The 21,649-nt window shown below is 42.2% G+C and overlaps 1 protein-coding gene across 2 annotated transcripts in view; it reads right to left on the bottom strand.

The window, feature by feature from the left end:
• Positions 1-524: 524 nt before the first annotated feature.
• Positions 525-21,649, bottom strand: part of LOC114570760 (collagen alpha-1(I) chain) — a 143,812-nt gene continuing 122,687 nt past the window's right edge. For both annotated transcript variants that reach the window (XM_028601288.1, XM_028601289.1), the window contains 19 exons: positions 16,364-16,471; positions 16,135-16,188; positions 15,960-16,013; positions 15,343-15,396; positions 14,362-14,415; positions 13,870-13,923; positions 13,729-13,782; positions 13,469-13,522; positions 12,483-12,536; positions 10,947-11,000; positions 10,671-10,724; positions 10,052-10,069; positions 9,693-9,746; positions 8,263-8,325; positions 7,937-8,102; positions 6,468-6,577; positions 5,256-5,336; positions 4,428-4,610; positions 525-2,909 (listed from right to left, as the gene is read on the bottom strand). In XM_028601288.1, the coding sequence (XP_028457089.1) occupies positions 2,760-2,909; positions 4,428-4,610; positions 5,256-5,336; positions 6,468-6,577; positions 7,937-8,102; positions 8,263-8,325; positions 9,693-9,746; positions 10,052-10,069; positions 10,671-10,724; positions 10,947-11,000; positions 12,483-12,536; positions 13,469-13,522; positions 13,729-13,782; positions 13,870-13,923; positions 14,362-14,415; positions 15,343-15,396; positions 15,960-16,013; positions 16,135-16,188; positions 16,364-16,471 (1,473 nt within the window). In that variant the 3' untranslated portion in view covers positions 525-2,759. The remainder of the gene's footprint in view (positions 2,910-4,427; positions 4,611-5,255; positions 5,337-6,467; positions 6,578-7,936; positions 8,103-8,262; positions 8,326-9,692; positions 9,747-10,051; positions 10,070-10,670; positions 10,725-10,946; positions 11,001-12,482; positions 12,537-13,468; positions 13,523-13,728; positions 13,783-13,869; positions 13,924-14,361; positions 14,416-15,342; positions 15,397-15,959; positions 16,014-16,134; positions 16,189-16,363; positions 16,472-21,649) is intronic.

The raw sequence follows: 21,649 nt of genomic DNA, 5'->3' as shown, positions 1-21,649 counted from the left end.
TGTTGGTTGTGACGGTATGAGCGTTAACCCTTACCAAGCCTGCTGTCTATGTTCAACCATAGACTATATTAATATTAACAGTCTATGTGTTCATCACAGCGTTCACAGATCAGATGTAATGACACAACTTTGGCTCTAAATTCCAGCTGTCCTTAAAAAACTTTTTAAATATCCCTAATATAAATGACCATCTCCTTTTAAACCCATGTAAAATTAATTAGATTTCAAACTATTCTCTATAGCTGAGTTGTATGTTTGCTTAGAGACACTTTTTACATTTTTGCATGCTAACTAATATTTACAATATGTGAAAGTTATAAAAACCATGTTGCAGGTTCTGCAACACATTCAGATGTTGGCCATCATCAGGTCAAAATGTAATGTGTCCAATACTTTTATTTACTTTTTACCAAATAATTACAAAACTATTGATAATAAAATACACAGTCAACATTTGGTTATGTATTTTTTTTTTTATTCAGCTGACAAAATTCTTTGAATGAGCTAATGGTGGGATCACACGAGAAAGATGTCCAGCATGTCATTTCAGATTTTTTAAAATGATACTTTACTTGTTTAGTACAAATTAACAATGATCAGTCTCAGCCAGCTAAGGCAATCATATGGAATGATGATATGACAAATCTAAATATAAAGAGAAAACATGAAATATTAAACCCCAGGCTAGAATTGCCAACCCACAGCAAACATTTATCCAATTCCTCTAGTTAAGATCAAGTACATTTCTTTCCTGTTATATATCAGTGGCACGCCTCATCTCTACCTCTGAGAATTTTGTTTAAGAAAGAAAACAAGTTTTGGTGTTTTCCAGCTGCTGAGCCGACATAACTCCTTGAGATCTCACTCAAATGAATCCTCTACTCCCTGCAGACAGTGCACACTGCACACCACTCATCACGCACTGCTGACCGACTCAGACGCAAACACCAAATCCTCATTCTGCTGAGAAGCTACAGGGCTTGCTTCTTTTCTCTGGACCCAAGCACTCCGATCGAATGAAGCAGAAATGAAGGTTGACAGCAATTACTAACTGCTAAGTGGGTGGTAATGGGCACTTTATTTTTCACCAGGGGGCCAAAGAAGCTCTGCTGGGCCGGGGGCACTATTCTTGCACTTACTCTACAGCCAAACCTATGCACGATCTTTACAGTGAAAGAAATTACAGTATTGTTCTGGGAGGAAATAGATGGATCTGTAGACGCTGGGTGCTTAGCTTCAGTCTTTGGTTTGCATGAGAATAACCGAAAAAGAGAGAATCTCCTTAAACACACGTGAATTTAACATTTCTACAGTTGAAACTGTAAATAGTCCAATGAGATCTAATGAAAATGTGGTAAAGTATTGTACAGTCATCACAAAATGGATTCAAGCAGCAGAAACGTTTCTATCACAGACCTTCAGAGAAATTGGGGGTTAATGGAAGCCTCATAATCAGACTGAATTACCATTTTGTGTCACTTCATTTTTTAGTCTTACATTGTGTTTATGTTAGATGATTTTTGTTTGAAAGGCAATACTTTACCACCCCATTTTTTCTTTGTGATGGGTTGATGCAGCCTGTGGCTGTATAATAAACATGCTTATACGTAGTATTGTCATTTAAAGTGTAATGAAGATCTACGACTAAAACTTCTTTAACATTTTTGGATAACAGTGTGCAGGAGTTCGAATGCTCTAGTGAGTATTTCTGGAAGCAGGACGGTGTGTGTGGGATTCTACAGAGTGTGTGTATATGGTAATGGAGGAACATGTCACTCAGTGCAACAGAGTTCCTCACTCGTGTGTTTTTAATAAATTTGGAACAACAATGTAGCTCAATGGCAAGGTGGAAGAAGATATACAGTATGAGGTTTTAGATACACACAATATTTGTTGGTTGAACTAATTCAGTGTTGATTTTGGTCTTTTCATGGATTTTTCTTTAAACATTTCCTAAGCCTTGTTTTAATGCTAAACTACCAAACTGACCAACATACTGCGGCAACAGCAGCTTCAGTGCCCATGTGTATCTCATGAATGTATCATACCTGAGACGTAAAAAAAACAAAACATACAATAACATGAAACTGTATAAAACAAAATGTTTTGTATTACAACAAAATGAGGAACTGTGCTGTTGACAACTGGAAGCACCAAGACAATGTGAGTGTCCACTTCTATTGTTTTTAGGATTAAAGAAATGGTCTTTCATATAAAACGTATTGGCACCATGAGAAAAGTGACACCCTGAGGTCACTTACAGTACTAAAGTGGTGGACAGCGAGTCAGATTACTGGCCGCCAGGTCACATTCGGCCAATGGGACCACAGTAGCTGTGTCCCCATGCAGAACACATTGTTAGGAGGTCAGCTAGGACAGTCTGGCTTTTATATAGACAATGGGCAAGCTATGACAGAAGCCCAAAATATATAACAAAAATCAAACAGAAAAAAAAACATGTATATAAAAAGGATAAAAAAAAAAACACATACATTTTTAAATTATTCAATACAAGATAAATGTCTCTGTAAACAAATTTGACTTCTCTGTGAAAAAAAAAGCCTGGGTACGCTTGTGTCCTCCCAAATTCATGAATACGGAGTCATTCAACTTGAGAGATTTAATCCCCTGAAAACAAGGAGAGAGAAAAAGGAAGGGACATCTTCTGTTCCAGTTGTCCTCTAGGTGTCCATGAGATGAACAGAGGTCTGTGTCCTGGACCTGTGAGTCTTCTGGGACAGCAGTGTTTTCTAGCGCCTCTAGCTGAAACACACAGGTCCGACGGTGAAGCCAAACTGGTGTGTGAAGTTTCCACCTCCCATTGGTGCTACATCTCTCAGGGGGAGCAGATGGAGGTCCTCGAACTCAAACACAGACTCCCGAGGTCCAGAAATGATCTCCTCTCCAGGCTGACACACAGGAAACACAATAGTTATTTATTTTACATTTAATTGCTATGACTCATCACTTTTTTTTAATGTGACATTAATACTTAATAGTAATACTGAATATTTGGTTTCATGATTTGTCTCAAATGAGGCTGCAGCTAACAATTATTCTGTATTTCATTCCGTCCTATGGAAACCCTGAGAGGCAAGATGCGTTTTCTGACTGTTATCTTAAATTGTTCTCTTTTCTGTGTTTATGACTTAAGAACAGGTGGTTTTGCCAGGATATTTTTTCTATTTCTTTTGTGGGAAAAAAAGGTTTGCAAGGTGAATTTTGACCAGCTGCAGTCGAAAAGTGAAAAAAATTACCCCACTAAGTCCTTCCCTAACCACTTTTCCTTAACCCCGATGGTAAACGTCACGAGGTCAAGGAAAGGTGTGAAGGAGAATTCAAAAGGAATTAGGACAATACAACCGCAGTGAAAAGGAGAATCCGACTTCCACTCGGCTGCGTAATCAAGCGACGGTGGATGTTATTGACGTGGGTCTGCCGATGAAACTACACTTTTCTGAGGTGGACTACTGAAAGGCATCTGGATACTTTGCCCTGTGCGTTTTTTTACCATGTTTAATGCAGGCTCTATAAACGTGGACAACGCGGTGGAAAATATTACTTCATCACCATTTTATTTCCCATCTTATTCTGCATTAATTATGTCTGTTCATGTAAAGCAGCCACTGCATGTCATTTCGTCATTATAAAGCACTGAGCTGTAGGCTTCTTGTATAGGTGTTCTGCGAATAAAGTTTATTATCATTGTTGTTTGCTCACACACACCCTCCTGCCCACCCATTTTTATCCACATGCATCCCAATTAGGATTATTTTGTGGAAATAATTGTTACATGTATGCAAGATAAGCAGAATGCGTAAGGCCTATGAGTCTACTGTACATATTCTATGTAAAGAAAGTACAAGTAGAATAGTGTGCAGATTGATTTTGCAGTGCAACTGAAGGAGAAGAAGAATGGAATAGTTCAAACTCAGCTGGAAGAAAACATGAATGCTTTTAGTCCTATTTAGAACATGGGGTAGTGGTGCACTTCAGCCTCTTGTTGCTGAACTAATGAAAAGTATGAGTACAACAACACACACTTGATTAATCCTGGCAAAACATAAATACATTTCACGTGGCAAAACCTTTTTTCCACACCTGTAATTACGGAATTTAGAAAGATTATCCTGGCGAAAAAATACAACTTAGAATGCTCACTTCATCATCCTGGACCAAACCAAAAAGATGTATATAAATGCTTTTAGTTTTTCCAACTATTGTAGATCTTTTAAAAGTTCTGAAAATATTTTTCAAATAAATATAATTAAGTTGCAAAAAGTTAAATGTTGCTGACTATTTACAGGACAGTTAAGATTTTTTCTCAACAACATTTTATAAAACCGCAGTAGCAGCATGACCCGTACTTCCTCTCAAGCCTCTCAAGCGAACCGTAAAAAGGGACATTTAGAAAACTTCCTACATACCACACAGTCTTTAAGTGCTCCGAGGTAACTTTGCTTCCTTGAGTCCGTGAGGAATTTGACGTCTCTGTCTGCCTGGCCCAGTCTGTGTCCTGGCTGGCATGAGTGGGTCATATTCTGGACGGCAGTGCTACTGTGCAACCTCAGAAAACGCATCTGGACCACATTAGCACCTGGATAGTAAAACTGGGAAGGAAGGTATAAAAATGTCTTGCATTAACAATGTCAGCTGGTATGAAACAACAGCAACATATTAAAGGTAAAAACAAACAGTAAGTGAAAAATTGACAAAATGTCTGGAAGAATTCTTGACAGTATAGTCTATCGTTTTGTTTGTAATGTGTAATGTGAAAGGGGTCAATGTTTGGTTTATTTGCGGCACATTTAGCGTGCATTCACACACACTGCGGCGGTCTTCAATTATTTTGAATGGGGGTGGTGCGATTAGGCTGTGGCGGTGGAGGCCGCAGGGGAGAGCCAAAAACTCCTGTAATAACTCCTCATGTAACCGCCGATCAGACTGTCTGTTTTGGGACAGTCCCGTACCGTTATAGCCGGATCACTTTTGTTGGTCTGAACGTGCCCTTACAGACTCAACGCGTTAGGGTTTTCTTGGGATCTTTTTTACTTATTTTGTCCTATAACACTTTGCTTTTAGGTTTTAAAAAAATCAAATCAAAAATATGTTAGAATCTGTGTTTTCAGATTGTTGTGGATTTCTACTGCCCCCAAGTGTCCAATAACACCAATGAACACAGTTGTGATGGATATACTAATCTGTCATTAGAGAATTAAGGTGAATGTTGAGCTCTGGTTGTTCCCTTCACTCACCTGAAACCCCTGCTCCAGCTTGCTGAGCCACTGAAAGGATCCTTCTTCAAAAAATTCTTCCATCCAGGCTTTCATGGGCAACTGCAGGCAGACAAAAGAAGGCACACATTTTGCCAATCTGAGTGCAAGTCCTGCTTTCATATAATAGACTTGTGGAGGTCAACAGTGTTCAGACAGCTGCTGATGAACTCTGGATTAGCTTGCAGCTCAAGTATGATCTAGAGGTGAACCAGCTACCTCTGTGAGCGATGCGTTCACTTAACGCTACCAGAGACCAATTCATTAATTATTCTTTGGTTGAGTCTGTCAATTTCTTATGTAGTATCGACTGTATTAGAGTGGAGACAGGTGTGTTTTGTGTTTTTATATGGACTGCAGTAAAGAAAAGGACAATAATAATGAGAACGGAGATATATATATATATATATATATATATATATATATATATATATATATATATATATATATATATATATGACAGTATGACAGCACAATTATGTTAAAGTCAGACTAAACAGTAGAGACATAAAGTTAGTGACCGGACTGAGCAATCATTCTGCAGGTATCTTAGGTTTGCTAACATTAGCCACCATAATCTACCATTCATACCAGACTATTATACCAGAGTATTGGGCTGTAGCAGCGAAACCCCCGGGTGTATCGAATTGAGCAATATTAACACATTATTACAATATATTTGGTCCAACACTTGTTAATGCGATCTCATTTTCTTTTCTGTTTTGTAATCACTAGCATTGTATTTTTTATACAGGAATGCTCTGGTAACGGTTTAAGGGTGAAGAAATTATATTTATGGTAATTCCTGAAAGTCCTGAAACTTCAGGGTGGAACAATTGGGGTGTGTGTGTGTGTGTGTGTGTGTGTGTGTGTGTGTGTGTGTGTGTGTGTGTGTGTGTGTGTGTGTGTGTGTGTGTGCGTGCGTGCGTGGCAGACAGCTGATCTCAGCAATGTTAAAGTCAGTCAATTAAAGGATTTCCTCACTGATACTATAGGAATGATGTTCAAACTACCAAAATAAGATTTAGGCTGGAAAATTAATTTTCCTTTTCAGATGACTGTGCAGAAGTTCAAGTCATCACTGCAGATCGTCTTAGTCATCACTACGGAACTGTGAGGTGACTGACAAAACGGGTACGCCATTGATCCAGAATTGCAATTTCCTGTAGCCTCTCTGAGGTGATGTCTTCATACCTGCGAGTGTCGGGGATGAAGGCAGGTCTGTTTTGATGTTGAAGAGAAGCTGCAGTAGGCCAGCAGAGCATCCGCTGGGCTGCCCTGGTTGGGGTCAATGTAATAAGTTCCTGCAGAGAAAGGTTAGCGAGAGTTCAATGACATCTGCAGGGATGGACTCATTGGGTCCACGCTGACATACAGACCCAAGAAATACTGGAAGCAAAACCACTCCAACATACTGGACCAAAGAAATACGAGAACACGGAAATATGATCACAGGTAGTTTGGATCCTTCACCTATAATATTTATTGAGATTCAGGAGCATTAGCTACAAATCTGTGAAAAATATTGTACTGTATTAGTAGCCTAACATGTTTTGTTTCTTGTTTTTTTACGATTACTTTTTCTTTTCTCTCTTTCTTTATTCATTATTTTTTTTCTTAATTCTTTGTATATGTAACACTGTAGTTGTTTCTTCCATGTGCTAAACAAATAAATCAACAGTGATTCATGAAATATAGATAGGAGTTCTATCAAAATGTGTTGCATGGAGACAAATTATTTCTTGATACACCATGTTTTATGTGTCTGATGCCACAAAAGAATTACAATTTTCATTTCAACTTTTATAACAAACAAGCAGACAAAACAATATATTGATAAAATATACAGCGTCTGACTTTGAAACCTTTGCTAAGAAAACATGCGTACATATTTTCTAAACTAAGCTGTTTATCCATGTGATTAAAGATGCTGCTGAGAATAAAAGGTATCCTGTTTTAGTGGCTGCTGTTAGGACAGAGAGATTTGACACCAGCTGTTGGGTATTGTTTGCAAAGTGGCAGTAAGGATGTAACAATAACATTTCTCTTGATTAGTCATACAAAATTCACTTTAGAAAAGGCAATGTTTACTTAAGCACATGTGCTTATTGCTTGAAAAAAATCCACTTAAATCTTTTACCATAAGTGATTGCTCAACTCTCTGTGACCAGAAAGAAAACTGCCTCTTGTACATTCATATATTTTGTTCCAGTGGCTAATAACACAATGCTCATAACTAAATGTTGATGTTCACATCAACAGTAAGCTGAGAGGACATTTTGAGGTATTATACTATAACATGAGCCAAGAGTGTATCTTTGAAGTGTGATTATGCACATTTTCTGTTTGTGGTTAATGTGTATATTCATAATTTATAGACACGTTTACCTTTCAAGTTATTAATATACATTTTTAAAATACTTTTATTTTCTAACCAATCCAAAAAAATCTCAAACTGAGTGATTTAGTATTTGACAGCTAAAATTATAAATATACCAGATCAATTTGTTTTGTTGGATTTTAGAAAAGCTCACATGGAGGATAATGCACACGTGTAACAGAAAGGACAGCGTCCAGGACTATAACAGTACCAGCTCGGCCATTCTGAAATAATTCCGAGTGGATTTATTTACTAGTGCTATTTGATTGTTTGGGGAACTGACCGCTGCTGTATTCGGGGTGACAGAGCCAGAGCTCCAGGCAGGTAGTGGCAGGGTGCTCCTTGCTGCCATCAGGAGGATCCAGCAGCAGCCGAAGCTCCTGCTGCAGAGAATCTAGCACAGTCTGGACCACATGGTAGTTGGGCTTATCGGACATATACATCAGGTCCTGGACATGGAAAGAGAATATAAAACTAAAAACACACACACAGACAGTCTATTGCATTGCAGCCAAGACAGATTTCAAATGCTCGATGATAAATGCTTTTGTATTTGGAACCCCACGCTCAAAATAATTTCATTGGACCGTGAAGACATGAATCACTTGCCTTGAGTTGAGTCAACGTCATGTTTAGTGACTGTCCTGGGGGTCCAGGAAGCCCAGGTGGACCCTAAAACAAGACACAAAAACACAAGAAAGATGCACACATTGAGTATTGTAATAAACACTACAAAAATATCAATATTAGAATCCAGATTTGAAAAGTTTTTGTTATCCAAAAGAAGAAATCTATAGTAAAGAAATGTCTCTTGACATGGCTATTAAAATAAATGTGTGGTACAGTATACACTGACAAATAAAAACATCTTAGATTCATGGAACTGAGTGATGAGCAAATGCAATAAAAGCTGTTAATTTCTTGATTTTTGTGCCTTAACAGTGCTCAACAAGCAGTGTTGGGTGTATGTAACGCATTACAGTAACGCAACTAGTTTTTTCAGGTAAAAAACGCGCTACTACTGGAAATATAATGAAACGTAGTTCCTTTTTCAGTTTGGCGCAACGTTACTTTTCCCAGGGACAGATCTGACAGCGACACTGCCTTCTCAGCTGCGTGCTCACAAGCTCCACACGGGACGTGACAGAGGCTGGTAGCAGAGTAATCATGGCAAGCGAGAAGCAGCCAAAGACAACTTTTGAGAGTGTTTTAAGCTTTTTGGCTTTTTGCTGGACGGCCAATGAGCCAGGCAGACACAAAGCTGACAACCTCACAGATGGATGCAGTGGAGATGGCCTCATACATACATGCAGCGGACCGCTGTGGACTTGTGTCGGTCACATGGACACGCAAGAGGCTGCATGTGTCTACGACAACGCACGGACCACCGTGGCTGCGCGACCGGTACAAGTCGATACAGACATACATACACACTAACAACACACTGTGTAACACCGATGACCTGCCCATGTGCATTCAACCCGTGCTGGACTCGTTCATAATGAATCAGCAGTCACTCTGTGAGTAGAGACACTTCACTGATAAACCAGAGATTGGCTTCATGGTCAAAGATAGTTTTTGTATAATTAACTTCAGTCTCTGCCAGAGATGCCTGCTTTTAAAAGTAACGTAAAAGTAACGAGTAAGGTAAAATGTTACTTTCCATAGGGGGTAACTAAGTTAAATAACGGATTACTTTTTTAAGAAGTAATGAGTAACGAGCAAACACTATTTTTTAAAAGTAACTTCCCCCTTTAGCCGAGGCCCATGTCCCCTGAACGCTATTCTAAAACGCTATTCTAAAACCCAGGCAAGTTATAAACTAAGCAAACTGTCAGACACATAAGAAGTTGGCACACTAGGCTAATCTCATATCTAATTAAACTGATTTGTAGGCATTGTCAATGTATTGTATACATATTTGTAATGTACACACTTTGAATGTCCAGCATCTAGTGTATCTTAAGAGCTTTACATTAATATGATAAGCAATCAAACTTGAACTCAAGAGTGTTTTTGATCCTCTGTGGTAAACTTACCGGGAGCCCCCTCCTGCCAGGCAGACCAGGGAAACCTTGGTAGCCTTTCAAACCCTGCGGGGGAAAGGAAATGTGATAAGCACAACATGCAATTCTGCCCTGTTCTGTACGACAATACCACACCATTAACTATAAAACACATTGATATGGAAATCAAGACTGCTGCAAAATCCCATTACATTCGAATGAAAACTCCTAAGTGTGACAGCTTTATGATTATATGTGCCATCTACGTAAACCAGAGCCATCCTAGCGTTAACAATCCTCCGGGGCAGTCAGCGCTGCACATTAACGCTGAGTACGAGCTGAAGGGACTTTGATCTGTCAGGACAAGATTGCTTGAGATGATGATATCATACCTTTAATCCAAACAAACCCTGCAACAGAGGAGGAGAAGAAAAAGGGCATTAGCATGAGTTTTCCACTGTGAAGTGCAGTTATTTATCTTCTGCATTAAGAACCCATCAGCCACGGCTTCCTAAGTCAATAGATTTGTCTGCCCCTAAGACACAGTGGGCTGAACACAATCATAGTGTGCTGGTGAACTGTGCAGCTCAAGAAATGATTAGTTGACTGACAGATAACAATCTGCACCAGTTCTTATAAAACAATCCCATTTCCATCACACGCTCCACTTCTGTACTCAGACACAATCTTGACTCTTGCTTGAATTCAAAACTATGAAAATCTAAGACAAAAAGTAAAAATGCATAGCCTGAATAAACTTTGTATAGCAAATTTAAAATACAGTTGCAACGTTCTTTCCACAAAAGAAAGCAACAACATAAACTGCATAAAAGCCAACCTGAAAAACAAAATACTAGTTATAATTTTATAACAGCCAGCAACAACAAAAAAACCACAGTGAATAAAACATGTTGAATAATCTATCTGTAATGTACAGGTTTGTGAAAAAGCACTTTTCAAAGGGAATTAAACGATTTAAGATGTGATGCTGAATTCTGACATGAAACTTACAGGCAGCCCTGGCATCCCTGGTGTACCCCTCGGTCCTGGTAAACCAATATTTCCCTAAAACACAGAGAGAGACAGAAGAGAAGAGGAGAGGAGAGGAGAGGAGAGATAGAGAGAGAGACACACAGGGGGAGAGAGAGAGAGAGAGAGAGAAAAAAAGAGAGAAAGAGAGAGAGGAAGATACACATGTCAAAGTTGGACTTCATAAAAAACATTCAAATGTAGTACAAATTCAAGCTGCAAAAAATAAAGATAAACTACGATCTTAATTTTGCGTACCTGCTCTCCCTTCAAGCCCAGTGGACCAGGCAACCCAACAGGACCCCGAATACCCTGAAGAAAGATAAAAAAAATTAAAATTAATGTGCAATTATCTTCTGAACGGGATCTTCATTGACTGACACAGCAGAGGTACACTTTCCTTTTCTCTTTCCCACCTACAGTATAGTGCAAGATGCAAGTATAGCTGATGGATCAAAACACAGCAATTAAATAATACTAAAAGATTAATTATGGAGACAAACAGAACATGGAAGCATTACCAGCTTGAGGAAAGAGTGACTTAACAGACATATATACATTTGTATTGTACTCAAATTAAATAAATATCCATTTGAGTAACAAACATTCTTTTTTCCTTTTTTAAGATTATTTTTTGGCCATTTTAGGCCTTTATTTTTTATAGGAAAGCTGAAGACATGAAAGGGGAGAGAGAGGGGAAATTACATCCATCAAAGGACTGCAGGTCGGAGTCAAACCCGCGGTCCGCTGTGTTGAGGAGTAAACCTCTATATATGGGCGCGCGCTCTACCAGGTGAGCTACCCAGGCACCCAGAGCAACATACATTCTAAACAAAACATGTGATTATAGTATTTTCCCGTAGTTCCAATGAATCTCTTCTTGGGCTTTGCAAGAAGTTGCCAGAGTCTAGTTGTGGAGCACGTGGGGGCGTTTAGACTGGATTGGACATGAGACAGATAAAGATAAGATAGTAGATTGTTAACCAGGATTTAAGCTGTCTACAACTAACTGCCAGCTGGAATCAGTCGGCCCATTCTCCTCTGACCTCTAGCATCAACAAGGCATTTTCACCCATGTTTTTCTTTTTTCAGACCATTCTTTGTAAACCCTAGAAATGGTTGTGCGTGATAATCCCAGTAACTGAGCAGATTGGGAAATACTCAGACCAGGCCGTTTGGCACCAACAACCACGCCACGCTCAAAGTAGCTTAGATCACCTTTCTTTCCCATCCTGACATTCAGTTTGGAGTTCAGGAGATCGTCTAGACCTGGACGACACCCCTAAATGCATTGAAGCAGCTGCCATGTGATTGGTTGATTAGATAATTGCATTAATGAGAAATCTTACAGGTGTTCCTAATAATCCTTTAGGTGAGTGTATTCTTTAAGGCACCAGAATCAGAGCCCTCCTCCCCCCAAACATTTCTTTTTTTTTTTTTTTTAGCTACCCAGGCGCCCCCTCCAAGCATTTCTGACATCAGAATGGGCCTTTTCCACTGCTGACATCTTGACTTGTCACAGCGGGGAAAGCCCACGTGGAACTACCAACATTAAAGATGGCTCTATTCTATTAAGTGTCCAAGGAAGCCTCTCCAGTGAGCCAGTATGTACCAAAAACAAACCCTACAACTGGCACACCTAAATGAAATAGATAGAGCCCTTGTTAATGTTATTAACTACACCTGCTCTGACGTGTATCTACTGTAACATTGCTGGAAGCTTTACCTTCACACCTACAGACACAGTTACCAGTCATAATGTGTATCTCCTTATTAAATGTGGACAGCTCCTACCTTCATGCCATCAGCTCCAGGTGGTCCAGGCAGTCCCATGTCTCCCTTCTCCCCCTGGGGACACAGACAACACAGTCACGTCTCCAGCTTCACTCAGACAGCACACCGGCACAATGGAAAAGCAAAGCATACGGAGCCTGAACTGAGCCCAGCGGGCCAAAGCAATTTATGAGCCTCAACAACAGCCCAGTATTAATGGTACTTTTTATTTCAGTAGTTATCACTCCCGTTCACGTTGCTATGACGATCCACATGTACATATCAAGTTCAGTTGTGAGCAACTTTCATGCGGGGTCAGTTGTGAGGAACTTTCATGCGGGGAAAGAGAATGTAAAGTATCCACCATTGCTTTTGAGTTGATAACTGTCTTATTTATTGGTTATGACCTTGCTGTAAATTACGGCCTTCACGTTTTTTTTTGTCATACTTTAAAAAAAATGTCTCCCATGTTATGTATTTAATTATTATATTAGTTATGATGCTGTTATGGGCCCATATAGTAGTTAGGGTTCACCAAAAAACTCACATATTCCACCAGTACTGTTCTGTAATGAGCTATTATATTTGACACCTAAAATAGTCTTAGAAATTCATTTCTTGAAATGGTCTTTCTAATTTCTTGAAACTTGACTAAAAAGTTACAGTGATACAGTGGATAAAAAACGAAATAAATCATTTTAAAACTGGATTTTTCTAGATGAACCAACATAAAAAATACTACTCTATTAAAAATCTTAACTATTCACATTAAATGTTTCTTCATTTTCAAACAGCCCTGCTCTTCTTAAGAGACAAAAGGTACACTAGATCACTTGTAGCTACTGAGAAACTTTCAAAGGCATATAAATAAAAAAAAGGTATTTTTCAATTTTATTATTTAAAAAAAAAAAAAAAAAAAAAAAAAAAGCTGGCCTTGTTTACACAAGCTGAATCCAAAGAGATCCAGTTGGGTTTCATCCTCAGAGTCTGTGACAATTCTTGTTTACCTCTTTCCCCTTTCTACCTTGATCCCCTGGCTCTCCACGTAAGCCTGCGATTCCCTTGGGGACAAAAATAAAATAAATATAACAAGTGGTTATCAATTCACTGCCTGATTAAATGGACTTCAATTGGGAAACTCATTACTTTATTGATCTCTTCTCTCCAAAGCGGGACAGATGGCTGAATAGGTAGTTTCACAGCTAATGTGTGGATATATATATATGACATCAAAACAGATGTTAAGTGAACAAATGAATTGACTTACGATGAGCCCTGGCCACCCAGGGAGGCCGACCAGCCCTGAGTCTCCCTTTTGGCCCTGAAAGACAAAACACAATCTACTGTTGGCTCATACACTATATTAAACCAGACGTAAAGCCTGTGGCCTTGTTACCATATATCCCACCTTGGGTCCTCTGTCTCCCCTGGTCCCTCTGACTCCGGCCTTCCCCCGTTTCCCCTGTGGGAATGTTTTTTTAATTTGGCAAAGGAAAGCAAGAGGGCTTAGCACCAATCAACCTCATGTTTAATGTATGCATCTGTACATGCAGTGGCTGTCAGAATGGCTACTTCTGGCCATCCTCCCTTCCATCCCATTCACACACACACACACACACACACACACACACACACACACACACACACACACACACACACACACACACACACACCATACTATCTGTATGTAAAGTCCCGTTTTCAACACCACACCAAGGCTCTTTTCTTTTTCTTTTTTTTTCAAAAGTTGTAAAAAAGTAATAGCATTACTATTACAAAGAGAGATAATACCTGCATATTAATATTAATACCTTCTTGGATTCATCACATTATCTTTACATTATTTAGAACTGCATTCCACCTGCTAAATGTTCTCAAGACTGAACCAGAAAACTCTTACCCTCTTTCCAACATGACCCAGCTTCCCTGGTGATCCATTCTCGCCATCGTCTCCCTAAACAGGGAAACATTTATTTGGATCTTTTTTAACAAACTTCCAACTGGAGAGGGAGACATTTAGCCACTGCAGTGTTATTTTTATATTGCAAAATTGAAAAAGGAGCTGTCTGTACTGGTTAGTAGAACACAAGATGAAAAATGTTTCTTCTCAAATCAAGTGAAAAGGGGCATTTAGTTGGTTAGGAACTACCAGTACAGTGTATGTACAGTATGTGTTCCATAGAGTAACTAAACAACAGTTTTTGAGATGTTAACACGTTTGTATAGATGTTCTCTTCTAGAATGCAAATGTAACTGCTGCTACAAAACTAACTGTACCATTTAACATGATCTTGCTGAATAGTCTGATGCAAGTGACCATTTTCACCCCATTCATTCTTTGGTTAACATTCAAATGCATGTGGGAGGTGGGGACAGGCTTCAAATGAATAGTTTGACATTTGACATTTTGACATTTGGAAACACTTATTATTACACTATTTACTTTCTCACCAATATTTACATAATAAGCTCGATACCACTATGGTTAGCTATGCTAACCTTTAGACATAGCCAGGCTAGCAGTTTCCTCTTCTTTCCAGTCTTGATGCTATGCTAAGCTAAGCTAGTCAGCTGCTGGCTGTAGATACACATTCAACAGACAGACATGAGTGGTAAAGACCTTCCTACCTATCTAACGCTCAGCAAGAATGAATGTACTGTATTTCCCAAAATATTGAACTATTCCTCTAACCGGTTTCCATTTCGTGGTTACGTGTTTCAATGACTTTGTGAATTACGTAAATTACTGTATGTTGAAATTAAGTAGAATAAAATCCAAAATGGATTCCAACTTTAGATGTTCTGGAAAACCAGAATGTATAAAACATGTCAAATTATGTATTCAGATGTATTGGGACAAAAAAAACAAAAAGAAACTTACCTTCTCCCCAGACATGCCCTGGTTCCCCTCAGGTCCTGCTCTTCCTTTTACTCCCTGCAAAGCAATAATAGTTTTTAAAATAATTTTGCTGTTAAAGGTATAGTGCGTAGTTTCTGTCGCCCCCATGAGGAATTCTAAGTAATGACAACAAAACTGTCAACAACTGCATCAACATGATACACGGCTTCTGTGATCGCGCACAGCCCCCACCCCTTCTCCACACAGTTGCTAGTAGCCGAGAAGGACATGGAGGATTAAAAAAACATGATGGACTCTTCAGAAGAGGTCATTATCTTCAGTTTCTGCGTGGGAAAGTCGCTGGACGACACAACCTTCTGAACATAGTCATACTGAGAAATAGAGACAGATGTGTGGAGCTGATAGTCTAAATTAGCTTTGTAGCAAGTCATTTGGCAACGGCTTGAATGTAACGGACGTTCATTAATATCAAAAAGTTACACACTAAAGCTTTAAGATAACTTTCAGATAGGAAACCACACACACACACACACACACACACACACACACACACACACAAATGGTATAATTATAGAGCAGCTGGTGAGGGCAAAATGTGATTTCATCATCCACTGTGTTTCTGTGTTGTACACACTTACAGGAGCCCCTGGAGGACCTGGGGGACCCTGGGGGCCCATCTCTCCTGGAGGTCCCTGAAAAAGAGAAGAGGCACAAATAACAAGGTTAGAGTTGTTGAGGGGGGAAAAAAAAGCAATCGTCAGCAATTAGTTATTAACATCAGACCAAGTACTGCTCAAAAACTGTAGATTTCACCTCAAACCCTGGCAGAGCCGGAGGACCTTTGATTCCTGGCAGACCATCCTCACCCTACACAGGTCATAAGATTATTGATGTGTTTTATGAATATTTGCACATAGTAAATATAGATTTTAGTTTTTGCATTATAAGGTTTTCATCAAGAATATGTAACAACATGCAGACATGCATTTTGGTTTTATAAATGCCACAGTACAGTAGATACATATAAGAAAACCTCACTAACCTGTTCCCCTGGTGGACCTGGAGCTCCTGTCTCTCCCTTTAGTCCCTGTGGCCCCGCTTCCCCTTTAGCTCCCTGGTCTCCCTGAGGTCCAACTTTTCCTACTGGACCCTGCCATGTAGACATCACAAAAACATCACAAAAATGCAACACAATTACCTTGACAACTAAGTTATTAAGGTTTTTTTCTGTTATACATTTGGGCTAAAAATCAGATTTTAGTAAATTAAATTAAGTTTGAGGGCGAGAAGCTTGGAGACTGGATTCAACTGCAACTAAACGTCTTTCAGTTTAATGTAAAATAGTGCAGCCACAGACATCAAATACTGCACCACACAGACAAACGTCTGCCATCTAACCCAAGACAACATCCTCAGCTGTTGGTTATATGTTTACATGTTTCATGTTATTTTAGCAACAATAGACAAAAAAAGCGGGTGGATTTTGGTCATTTATTTTAATGTGATAAACAGTAGAGAACTAAACCAAGACTCCAGAGCCACAGCTCTGTGATGCTGTGAGCACTGGGCACTTTGAGCTAAATGCTAATGTCAGCACGCTAACATGCTGATGTTCAGCAGGAATAATGCTTAACATGTTCACCATCTTAGTTTAGCATGCTAACATTTGCTTAATGAGCATTAAATACAAAGTACATCGGAGGCTGATGGGAGTGTTGTGCAGGCCTTGAGTCATAAACCAAAGTATTGAACATATACAGTACACCTTTTGACCTACTGGTTGAACTAGATTAAAAAGTCAATGAACCCAGTGCCATGGAAATCCATCCATCCATCCATCCATCCATCCATCCATCCATCCATCTTCGTCCGCTTATCCGGTGTCGGGTCGCGGGGGGAGCAGCTCCAGCAGGGGACCCCAAACTTCCCTTTCCCGAGCAACATTAACCAGCTCCGACTGGGGGATCCCGAGGCGTTCCCAGGCCAGGTTGGAGATATAATCCCTCCACCTAGTCCTGGGTCTTCCCCGAGGCCTCCTCCCAGCTGGACGTGCCTGGAACACCTCCCTAGGGAGGCGCCCAGGGGGCATCCTTACCAGATGCCCGAACCACCTCAACTGGCTCCTTTCGACGCAAAGGAGCAGCGGCTCTCCTCCGAGCTCCTCACGGATGACTGAGCTTCTCACCCTATCTCTAAGGGAGACGCCAGCCACCCTCCTGAGGAAACCCATTTCGGCCGCTTGTACCCTGGATCTCGTTCTTTCGGTCATGACCCAGCCTTCATGACCATAGGTGAGGGTAGGAACGAAAACTGACCGGTAGATCGAGAGCTTTGCCTTCTGGCTCAGCTCTCTTTTCGTCCTGGCAACGGTGCGATAGATTGAATGCAATACCGCACCGCTGCCTATTCTCCGACCAATCTCCCGCTCCATTGTCCCTCACTCGCGAACAAAACCCCAAGGTACTTGAACTCCTTCACTTGGGGTAAGGACTCATTCCCTACCTGGAGAAGGCATTCCATCGGTTTCCTGCTGAGAACCATGGCCTCCGATTTAGAGGTGCTGATCCTCATCCCAACCGCTTGACACTCGGTTGCGAACCGATCCAGTGAGTGCTGAAGGTCGCGGGCCGATGATGCCATCAGGACCACATCATCTGCAAAGAGCAGCGATGAGATCCCCAGCCCACCAAACTGCAACCCCTCCCCACCCCGACTACGCCTCGATATCCTGTCCATAAATATTACAAACAGGATTGGTGACAAAGCGCAGCCCTGGCGGAGGCCAACCCTCACCTGAAACGAGTCCGACTTACTACCGAGAACCCGGACACAGCTCTCACTTTGGTCATACAGAGATTGGATGGCCCTGGTAGAGACCCCCTCACCCCATACTCCCGCAGCACCTCCCACAGTATCTCCCGGGGACCCGGTCATACGCCTTCTCCAAATCCACAAAACACATGTAGACCGGTTGGGCATACTCCCAGGCTCCCTCCAGGATCCTTGCGAGTGAAGAGCTGGTCCGTTGTTCCACGACCAGGACGGAATCCGCATTGTTCCTCCTCAACCCGAGGTTCGACTATCGGCCGAACCCTCCTTTCCAGCACCTTGGAGTAGACTTTACCAGGGAGGCTGAGAAGTGTGATACCCCTATAATTGGCACACACCCTCTGGTCCCCCTTTTTAAAAAGAGGAACCACCACCCCAGTCTGCCACTCCTTTGGCACCGTCCCAGACTTCCACGCAATGTTGAAGAGGCGTGTCAACCAGGACAACCCCTCCACACCCAGAGCCTTGAGCATTTCTGGACGGATCTCATCAATCCCCGGGCTTTGCCACTGTGTAGTTGTTTGACTACATCAGTGACTTCCGCCTGGGAAATCGGCGACAATCCCCCGTTATCCTCCAGCTCTGCCTCTAACATAGAGGGCGTATTAGTCGGATTCAGGAGTTCCTCAAAGTGCTCCCTCCACCGCCCTATTACCTCCTCAGTGGAGGTCAACAGTGTCCCATCCTTACTGTACACAGCTTGGATGGTTCCCCGCTTCCCCCTCCTGAGGTGGCGAACAGTTTTCCAGAAACACTTTGGTGCCGACCGAAAGTCCTTCTCCATGTCTTCTCCAAACTTCTCCCACACCCGCTGCTTTGCCTCTTTCACGGCAGAGGCTGCAGCCCTTCGGGCCCTTCCGGTACCCTGCAACTGCCTCCGGAGTCCTCCGAGATAACATATCCCGGAAGGACTCCTTCTTCAGTCGGACGGCTTCCCTGACCACTGGTGTCCACCACGGTGTTCGTGGGTTACCGCCCCTTGAGGCACCTAAGATCCTAAGACCACAGCTCCTCGCCGCAGCTTCAGCAATGGAAACTTTGAACATTGTCCACTCGGGTTCAATGCCCCCAGCCTCCACAGGGATGCACGAAAAGCTCCGCCCGGAGGTGTGAGTTGAAAGTCTGTCGGACAGGGGCCTCCTCCAGACGTTCCCAATTTACCCGCACTACACGTTTGGGCTTACCAGGTCTGTCCAGAGTCTTCCCCCACCCCCTGACCCAACTCACCACCAGATGGTGATCGGTTGACAGCTCTGCCCCTCTCTTCACCCGAGTGTCCAAAACATACGGCCTCAGATCAGATGAAACAATTATGAAATCGATCATTGACCTTGGCCTAGGGTGCTCTGGTACCAGGTACACTTATGAGCATCCCTATGTTCGAACATGGTGTTCGTTATAGACAATCCATGACTAGCACAGAAGTCCAACAACAAACAACCACTCTGGTTTAGATCAGGGAGGCCGTTCCTCCCAATCACGCCTCTCAGGTGTCTCCATCATTGCCCACGTGTGCGTTGAAGTCCCCCAGCATAACAATGGAGTCCCCCACTGGAGCCCCATGCAGGACTCCAGTCAAGGTCTCCAAGAAGGCCGAATACTCCGAACTCCTGTTTGGTGCATATGCACAAACAACAGTCAGAGTTTTCCCCACAACCCGCAGGCGTGGGAGGCGACCCTCTCGTCCACCGGGGTAAACTCCAACACAGCGGCGCCAGCCGGGGCTTGTGAGTATCCCCACACCCGCCCGGCGCCTCACACCCTGGGCAACTCCGGAGAAGAAAAGAGTCCAACCCCTATCCAGGAGTATGGTTCCAGAACCGAGACTGTGCGTGAGGTAAGCCCCACCAGATCTAACCGGTAGCGCTCCACCTCCCGCACCAGTTCCGGCTCCTTCCCCACAGAGAGGTGACGTTCCACGTCCCCAGAGCCAGCGTCTGCCGCCCGGGTCTGGTCCGTCGAGGCCCCTGACCTTCACTGCCACCCATGTGGCATCGCACCCGACCCCAACGGTTCCTCCCACAGGTGGTGGGCCCATGGGCTGGAGAGATGGGAGCCACGTAGCTTGTTCGGGCTGTGCCCGGCGGGCTCCGTGGCAAACCCGCCACCAGGCGCTCGCCCGACGAGCCCGCCGTCTGGGCCTGGCTCCAGACGGGGCCCCGGCTTCCTCCGGGCAGGGTCACTCCATCTCTACCTTGCTTCTTCATTGGGGTTTTTGAACCATTCTTTGTCTGGCCCCTCACCTGAGACCACTTTGCCTTGGGAGACCCTACCAGGAGCACAAAGCTCCAGACAACACAGCCCTCAGGTTCACAGAGACACACAAACCTCTCCACCACGATAAGGTGATGGTTCACGGAGAAGGCCATGGAAATCCATCCAATATTTATTGAAAAAACCACAAATATAAACCTCATGGTGACATGAGAGGAAAATTCAGGGCATCACCAAAGTCATAAGAATTCATCCTCTGGGAACCATGAATATCCGTACATACAGTATATCATAACAATCCATCCAATAGTTATTGGAATATTTCAGGCTGGACTTGGATGGTAGACAGACCAACGTTGCCATGCTTATGGTTTTTCACCATAGATAGACATGATGCACTTTCTTATGTTTATCTCGTTGCTGAGACTTTTGTTTAATTATCAGGGCTTCTAGCCTGGATGCCAGCCCAACTTAGCCCCGCCCACAACATTTGAGGTTGGTAAGTTCGGTCTGGACTTGATCCGTTGTGGAGCAACTATGCTCGGCTTTATACAATGATGGACAGATGATCAACAGTAATGTAATCAACCACGTCACCAAAGAGCGCTTGGGTTGAATTCATTTACAACAAAGATGGCTGCCACTGGAGAATTGAGATGTGTGGATTCCGCCATCACGTCTGTTATAGCGCATTCGTTTTAAAAGAGGAACAAGGAATCGCGATCACGTATGTATACACATTGCCACACCCATCTGCACGACACGGAAACTGCCGCCTCTGCCTTTGCTCTGTCGAAGCCTGCCTTTGACTTGCAGCTTCTGTGACGTCTGATTCAGTTGCTCTGATTGGTTGTAGGTCTATCCAATTGAGTGCAGAGGCATTTTCTTTCCTGTTTCGGTTGAAACACTCCCCATAATCACAGCCCAATGCCTCAAAAACTTGATGATGCAGTCTAAACTCAATTCATCCAGCAGTAATGCTGCCTGTAAAACGTAAATACCACTGTAATTAGCTAGATTTCTCTCTAAAGTGTAGTCCTGCCACGAACACTTAATTCACTGACGCCTGCTGTAACGGAACACAAGGGAAATCACGTATTTAAAAATGTTGCCTCCATTAACGGCACTGCTGGAACAGAACAGGGGACAAAACTAAAATACTGCCAATACAGGGCAATCTGCACGACAAGAGAACAACACATACAGGATAAGGTTTATTACGTTCAGACAAACGGGACTGTGAGGATAACTTTAGTGCAACAGATGGAATATTTGTGCGTACATC

Source organism: Perca flavescens, chromosome 16, assembly GCF_004354835.1.
Source record: "Perca flavescens isolate YP-PL-M2 chromosome 16, PFLA_1.0, whole genome shotgun sequence".
NCBI classification, from domain to species: Eukaryota; Metazoa; Chordata; class Actinopteri; order Perciformes; family Percidae; genus Perca; species Perca flavescens.
Note: the sequence above shows the minus strand (reverse complement) of the source record. Positions and strands in the feature narration are given on the sequence as shown.